Source organism: Quercus suber, unplaced genomic scaffold, assembly GCF_002906115.3.
Source record: "Quercus suber isolate HL8 unplaced genomic scaffold, Cork oak 2.0 scaffold_297, whole genome shotgun sequence".
Taxonomy (NCBI): Eukaryota; Viridiplantae; Streptophyta; class Magnoliopsida; order Fagales; family Fagaceae; genus Quercus; species Quercus suber.
Genome location: NW_027069753.1, coordinates 32,302 through 40,927, shown reverse-complemented (window position 1 = coordinate 40,927; position 8,626 = coordinate 32,302). Strand labels below are relative to the sequence as shown.

At 33.1% G+C, this 8,626-nt stretch overlaps 1 protein-coding gene across 1 annotated transcript; it reads left to right on the top strand.

Moving 5' to 3' along the window:
- The first annotated feature begins 205 nt into the window (after positions 1-205).
- LOC136071254 (uncharacterized mitochondrial protein AtMg00810-like) lies at positions 206-658 on the top strand. The gene has a single exon (XM_065782302.1). The coding sequence runs from the start codon at positions 206-208 to the stop codon at positions 656-658; it is 453 nt and encodes a 150-aa protein (XP_065638374.1).
- The last annotated feature ends 7,968 nt before the right edge of the window (positions 659-8,626 follow it).

Sequence of the window (8,626 nt, the reverse complement as noted above, 5' to 3'; positions counted from 1 at the left end):
CAAAGATTGCTCTTAAATATACCATAAGGATAGAAAACCATGGCCACAAGAAGGTGGCTCTGATACCATGTTAAATATTAGCATCGATACACCATATTGAATATGCTAGTATGGATGCGGAAGCGAAAGCGAAAGCATAAAGTATAGAACACAATAACACACGAGGGATACGTGGCTCAGCTCTACCATCTCTCGCTTGGGTTACATGGCCAGTCATTATGATTCTACCTTATTTCTTCATCGCATTGACAAAGGCACTATTTTACTTCTCATGTATGTGGATGATATGATCATAACTAGTGATGACCTTAGTGGCATTCAAAAACTCAAGGATTTTCTCAGTCAGCAATTTGAGATGAAAGATCTTGGACATCTCAACTACTTCTTGGGTCTTGAAATCACTCATTCTACAGATGGACTTTATATTACTCAAGCCAAGTATGCCTTTGAACACTTGTCTCGAGCTGGACTCACTGATAGCAAGACTGTTGACACTCCAATTGAGCTTAATACGCATCTGACTCCCTCAAGGGGGAAACTATTGTCTAATCCCTCTCTTTACAAACTCTTGGTTGGCAGCCTAATTTATCTCACTACTACTCGTCCAGACATTTCCTATGTTGTTCACCAGGTGAGCCAGTATCTGTCTACTCCATGATCAACTCACTATGTTGTTGTTCTGTACATTCTTCGATACCTAAAGGGCACTCTCTTCCATGGTCTTTTCTACTCTACTCAGTCTCCTCTTATTCTCCGTGCATTTTTTTATGCTGATTGGGCAAAAGATCTCACTGATCGCAGGTCCACAACTAGTTATTGCTTTCTTCTTGATTCTTCTCTTATTTATTGGCGAAGCAAGAAAAAAACTCATGTGACCTGCTTTAGTACTGAAGCAGAATATCATGCCCTTGCTGATACCATATCTGAGCTCCTTTGGTTACAATGGCTTCTCAAAGACTTAGGCGTGTCTACATCCTCTACTACTCCTCTTTATTATGACAACCAGAGTGTCATTCATATTGCTTACAATGATGTCTTTCATGAACAGACTAAACACATCGAGATCGATTGCCATTTTATCTGTTATCATCTTGTCCATGGTGCTCTCAAGTTGATTTCAGTCTCCTCTAAAGATTAACTTGCAGATATCTTCACCAAGTCACATCCTAAGGGATGCCTTTGTACTTTGATTAACAACTTCAAGTTGGTCTCACATACACCTTGAGTTTGAGAGGGGCTATTAACGTGTATAGTGTTGTGGGCTTTAAACCCAACTAGATTACTTGTATTGTACACATTCTTGTATTATACTCTTACTTGTACTGCACTCATATGCCTCCTATATAAAAGCACTCATGTATATTCTTTCACTAAGAAATACAATACAATTATTCAGTATTTCTAACAGTTTAAAAGAGTGTAGATGAATCATACAAGACAAAAGAAAAGAGGAAGCATAACTAAAGGCTTAATTTAAACAACTGACCGAACATAAATTGTTAGAGAATCCCAATTCCTAGGAATAGCTTTGTATGGAACTTCATTATATATTTGTTTGGCTTTTTCCATGTAATAACTTTTGTTTTTGGGTTGGATATTGCTCTAAGCCTGCAACTTAATATAAAGTCCTGGACTCTTGGAATCTCACGTAAATTGAAATTTTGTTGGATATCCACTAAAAAATGTTTTCTTTGAAAATTCTGGGTAGTGATCTGCTGTTGGATTTTCCACTATGGATATTCTATTCTTTAAAAGAAGTTGCAGCCAAGTAAGAAATCACTGAACATTAAACACAGATATTATGGTTGGTTGTTCTTTGTAGAGGTGGAGATTCATTGTACGAAATGTTCAGTGGGATGTTGTCATGGCTCACGTCTCTCCATTTGAAGGACAAATGGGGTATTTTTGTTAAATAATTGGATCATTGTCACCTTTATGTCAATTAATGTTCTGGAATAGCATCTCATCATGTCAAGAATATGAGTGGTGCATAATTGAATTCACATACTTGAGAATTAATCATCTAATATATTCAATGGCATCGGTGAAGGATGGATAATAGAAGGTAAAAAAAAAATTGTGATCAGCTGAACCACTATCTAATGTTAGTAGTGCTAGGCTAAAATTTTCGAAGTATAATTGAGTTGAGTCCATAGTGATAGAGCATATGTAACCACCCTCTCATGGGGGTGGACCCTGCTAATATGAGATCCATCCTATGTGAGAAGTTGATTACATATGTCCGATACACCAAATACCTTCTCATACATTTGAACAATGAAACTTTAGGGTCATAATTAATATGTACTCAATATTTAACTGAAATACATGTATAACAAAGAATGATTAGCACAAAATTCCTATGAGCAAGAAAGGAAAAAAAAGTTCTTGTTTTGAATTTTCTTTTTCTCCCCCTGGTAGGGTGACTAAAATATTGAATTAAAGAGAAGGTGGCCTGTTTTCTAGTAGATATATGGAAGAGTTTTGATTTTGAAATTCTATGTACTAGTAACTATTTCATGGGGGCACTGAATTGTTAAATAAAAATTATATATATTTTTCTAGAAGGTATAATCAACTTCATGCAATTTATTTAAAAGTTTTTATGTTAAAACAAATGAGTAATTACTCTAAAGATTATATTTATTTATTCATAGCCTTCATGTTTAGAAAGACTTTCACTTATTAGCCAAACCGAAGTGGACCAAAATACTATGTTAATGTGGCTCAACATGATTGTGTAAATGATTTTGGGTATAACAATCTCTAACTCTCAAGTGTATTTGTTAGGGTTTTCTCTCTGAAAAGCACTCCTTACAATTCGTGGGTAATAAGGGTATTTATAGTGTGGGTAAAGAATTTGGTAAAATAACTTAATTTTTTGCCAAACAAAATGTTTCACTGGTATTTCATGGGATAACCCTTCTCGCAAACCACTCACAAACTTGACAGCCTAACATGACTCTTTAGCATGTGCTTCGCACATGGCCTTTTCGCAAGTTACTCTCGTGAGCTAGTCACAAATTACACTGATTCATCTTTTGAATCTTGATTCTTCACCGATCTCTCATACTCATCCCTTACAAATAAACCCACATACATATAGAAAAAATGATTGAAGAAATTACAATCAAATTTGATATGGAATTAAACCCAACACAAGTTTGTTGGAAATCACAACTTTACATGGTTAAATTGAACTGAAGGTGGCGCAGGAAGTGCATATTACTATATTTGTTTATTCGCATGATCGGGAATCTCTCACACAATAGCTTACTGCTACTGCAGAATCTCTCAAACGTAGCATCTGGGTGCTAGGGGCTTGCCGGAATGTGAAACGAAAGAGTTAAAAGAAAAATTAGAAAGTATTAGGAGTTAAAGAACCAAATAATATTTGTTTATAAAAATACGAGAACGTAAAGAATAGTTTAAAAAGACCACAATTTTTTTTTTTTTTCTGTCTCTAAATCATGCATGAGATAGAATAAGGAATCATGCAACATACACAACAAATTCACACCTATTGAGTTGGAAATTTTATTAATTCCCATATAGCTCACTATCGCTACTTTATTCTCATATGGAACCAGGATCTGCAGTTGGGGGGGGAGGCTTACTATAAATTCATTGAATTTCATAACGTCTATTAACATCTTAATCACATATTTGTGGACAAAAATATATAATCATGTTGCAATGAACTAATACTTATTTAATCAATAGCAATTCTTCAAAATGTTGTTCAATGATATTCAGAAAATAGGATATTAGTAATGACTTCGAATTTATTTGTATTTTCTTTCAAAAAATCAAACATTATAGTTGATTTTTCCATTGTCTAGAAACCATATAAAAAGTCATATAAGTTATAAGGATTTATTACATAACATTCAAATAATTTCTTGACTTGTAAAGTCGTGAGATTTTATCCAATGTAAAAATAAATGTTTATTTGGTTTTTGTTTAGAACCAATTTTTGGAACAATAGATTTATAAGATAGGGAAATAATGAGTATCACAAAATTAATTAAATATATAGTAGAATGAGTTCTCTTCATGTGTTATTTAGACATACCTTACACTTTTCTTTTCTTTTCTTTTTTTGGGATGAGTACAGCTTTTATCATTAGTTACTTCTTTTGAACCAAAAGGTGACACATATATATACTCCATCTAGCACTATAGCAAACACATGCCACAACCCCCTCTACCCATTTAGGCATTCACAAGTTCACCATTCACACAAAACAACACAATTGTTTTGTTTTATTTTTTTCGATGAAAATGATAGCCACAAGTTCACACACTAATACACTATCAGTTACTAGCATTTATCAGATAAAAATTAGTTGAAGATCTGCCTCACGGGCTCACACAACACATCTTAGAGCAAGCAGAGAGAGGATTGAGGAGAGATTTTAGAGAAGAGAGAGGTCAAATTAGAGAAGGAAGAGTCTGATATGCTATATTGCCTTAAGGTTATTGTTTTCTTTTCTTTAGATTTGTGATTTGTTTGATTGGTTATTTTTGGTTTATTTGAAGGTTTTTTTTTTTTTTTGGGACAACTGGGCAAAAGGACAGGTCAAATATTTTTTATATTTGGGTCAATTTTTTTTTTTTTTTTTGCCCCGAGGGGGGGGGGGGGAGGTGGGCAAGTATATAAATTTTGAAATCATATTTTCAAATTTTTGTTTACAGGAATACAAAAGTAAATTTTCTAAAAAAGTTTTTCGGGGAGGGGGGGGGGGGGATGGCCCCTTAGTCCAAACATGGCCCCTTCTAAGCCGGCCCTAGGCATTTTGGAGCCTAAGGCGAGAACTAAAAATGGGGCATTTTTTATACTTATATATTTATTAAATTAATGTTTATTTAATATTTTATATTATAATATGTTTTATTTAAAATCTATTTTTCTTGCCTTTTAAGATGCAAATTGACTAATTAAATTTTTGTATTCAAGTTCTTCCAACATCTCCTTTTCAATCGATAATATAGCTAATCCACTTAATCTCTCTAGTAGACATTTCTAATCAAACAACATATTTATAAAATTAAAATAAAAAAATAACTTTCATGTGTAGAGCAAATGAGAAATAGAACCTGATTTATATAAAAAGTATTGTTGTAGTTTCACCGAACAATAACAAGTTTTTAGTAATCTAAACCTGCATAAATGAAGACTTATTCAATATATTACCACTAACTAATATATATATATATATATATAAACATGATTAAAATTTAAAAAAAAAAATTTAAGCACGAGCATAACAAAGATTTAAGCACAGCCATAACACAAGGCTTATTAATAAGACCCACCCACAAAAAAAAAAAAAAAAACACAAAACAAATCCTATTTATAACAAGAGAGTCAATTTTGTACTGGAAGTCATTTCATTTTAGTCAGGAAAATGATATATTTTGATACTGGTGAATACCAGTATACCATTTCGAAATTACCGTTCTATAAAATCTTATATATACATACATATATATATATATATATTGCTGAATTTAAATCTTATGTCTTTAAGTATATTTATTTAGGCCCAATTCATCTTTATCTTTATCCTTCTACAATGGCCCAATCCATTACAAATAAATCTAAATTATCTAACCATTATATTAAAAATTAAAAGTTAAAAAAATTGAAAAAAAGTATGAAAGGTCAAACATCCCACTAACTCTCACGTGAATTCTGAATAGAATTCAATGCCTTAAGTTTTACCACAACCACACGTTACTTTCAAAAAAAATAAACACATCCCACACGTTTTTGAAAATGCACTGAGAAGCCAAATGCTTAGAAATGATAAGTCTGGTCTCTGGTGTTCATGAGCGGAGAAGAGGAGAAGACAAAAAAAAAAGAAAAAAAAAAAAGAAAGGAGCGAGAGATGCAAACTAACAGAACGAGGCCATGATCCAGGCAGCCACATAACTCAACTCAATATAAACAAAACAGGCTCAATAGAAAGCCAAGCGCCCAAATAAATTATACCTGATACGGTGATAACTCAGTCCTCAAAACTCAAAACCTTGAGCAACTGAGAGAGGCGGAGAGCAAAGAATCAGAGAAAGAATGAGAGAGGCGGAGAAAGCTTGCTTGAGCAGTTGAGAGACGCGGAGCCACGGAGGAAGCTTCAGCAGTTGAGCCGGCTAGGCAGCCAACAACAGTGGAGAGAATCAGAGAAAGAATGAGAGAGGCAGAAAGCAGAGAGCAGAAAGGAAGAAGCAGAGGGAATGGTAAAAATTTTAGGGATTTGAGTTGTTTTCTTTGTTTTGATTTGTGATTGTTTTGTGGTTAGTATCTTAAATTGAATTTGTAGTTTATCTGGTTGATTTTTGATTTGTTTAGAGGATAATAATGTTATTTTTGGGTAATGATTTTGTTTAGAACCAACGTGTAACTGAATCTACCAAAATTTTTGCTCTTATTTTTTTTTTATTAAAAGGATGTACCGAATATTTTTAATTCATCTGACACTAATTTTTTTTTTTTTGGCCTACTACCTCTTCTTTTTTTAAATTTTGGAAGCCCCTTCAAGGTTTTAAAAAACCGATACGAAGGAATAACCGAAAAAGAGTTAATTATCGGAGTCTGATCGATGGTCGAACTGATGATGTAATAAATAATTTAATTAATATATTAAAATAATTTTTATTTAAAAATAAGAAAATATAAAAAATAAAAATAAAAAAAATGCTTTTTTTCATACTATCTTTATTTTCCTGTCAGTAATGGTTGACAAAAAATAAGCTTCATCTTTTAGTTTGTAAAAACAATAGTATAACCTTAAGTCTTTAACTATTTATTTATTCAAGAAAATTTAAATTAAAAAAAAAATAAAAATAAATAACAAAAAAAACCCAAAGTCAGATGACTAGACAAGTCACTGACTTATGAGTCCTTTATCAATCTACTTTCCCACACCACCCCTCCTAGCTACACGTTTAATCTTTCTTTAATATTTGTTTTCTTGCTTTTTTTTCTCTAATACGTGGTATACACCTCATAAATCTTGCACTCCACTGTGTACACTCCCCACTTTACTTACCATCAGAAGACTATTTTTCCAGTCTTCTCTCCTCTGCAAAATCCATATCTCCCTCTCTCGCTCAGGAAGTTAGATCTGTTGCTTATCTCTACAATACCATCATCGGTTCCTCTCTTCCTCACTGAAGATCTATAGATACCACTCCAAGATGCTAATTTCAACGCCAAGCATGAACATTTAGTCATTTTCTCTCTCTCAAGCATAGCCAATCTTAAGAAAATAGACTTTATTGCAAAAATCTGTCCTCACCATCAGTAGATCTAAGAAAAAAGAAAATTTTTATTGCAAAAAAAAACTCCATTGCAGATCTGTTTGAGCAATTTTGCAAAACTGGTTTGACCTTTTCGGTTTTCGGTTCTCCGGTTGAACCGAACGGTTTGCACTGTTTACCGGTTTTAAAGTTATTTCTGGTTTTTTGCTATAACCGTATTGGATTGAAGGCTTGTTCCCGGTTGAACCGGTCAGACCGGCCGGTCCGATCCGATTTTTAAAACCATGAGTCCCTTCCACTAGGGGCCTTGCAGTTGCTTAATAGGCCCAGTAGAAAGGCCAAGTCATAATATAGCTTGTAATTAGTTACCATGCTAATGTGAGCCAAAAATATCAAAAATAAAAAGTTTAAAAGGGTTAAAAAAAAAAAAAAAACAAACCTAGTGGGGATGGCTGAGTGGTTGGGCACTTGATTTTAAGTGACTGTCTCGGGTTTGATTAAGTTAATTTAGGTGTTTCTTAGTTGAAGTTTGATTACCAGTATTTTGAAAAAATTTTCTAGCTAGTGATTTACTTAATTATGAGTCCACCCATCACAAACAGTGATTAGTCTCTAATGAAAAATTTCAAGAAAATTAGGTGAGAAACCAAAAAAAAAATCTAAGAATTGAGATTAAAAGTAAATTTTTATAAATTTCAATATTCATTGAAGGATAATTTGCAGGGTGCAATAACTCCAGATCTCAATCCGTGTTAAAAAAAAAAACCGTTTGATTATTGTTTCATTGTGATAAAACCAAACAAGACAAATTCTATATATAGAGTGAGAGATACTATGAGAGAGGAGAGAGAAGGTGTATCTACTTACAGTGAAGTTGAAGCTTGTAGAACTCAGCCTAGCTAGGGGGCGTTTTACTTTTACGAGGTCGAACTAGAGAAGCCGGAAACAAAAGAGTGGTGAGTGATAGGACTTTCAAAATGTGAGGATGATGCAATATTTTTTCTTCTCAATAAAAAAAAGGGCGAGGATGAGCAATTTACAGATAAGACTACTGTGTATCATTAAAAAAAAAAAAAAGATAAGTCTACTGTGGTTCTCATAATTTGCGTGAAGTACCATGAACCACACGTATTTTCTCAGTCAACTTTCTTTTTTTTTTTTTTTTTTTTTTTTTTTTTTTTTTTAAGAAGAAGAAGAAGAAGAAAAAGTTTTAAAAGGGTGATGAAGAGCAATTTATAGATAAGGCAATTGCGGCTCTCATAATTTGCCAGCGAAGTACTATGACCCACATGTAAAGACTTATTTTCTCAGTCAACTTTTTTTTTTTTTTTAAGAAGAAAAGTTTTAAAAGGGTGAGGAA

Excerpts from the sequence above, each read along its gene's own strand:
- LOC136071254 (XM_065782302.1), top strand. The coding sequence starts at position 206 with ATGGCCAGTCATTATGATTCTACCTTATTTCTTCATCGCATTGACAAA.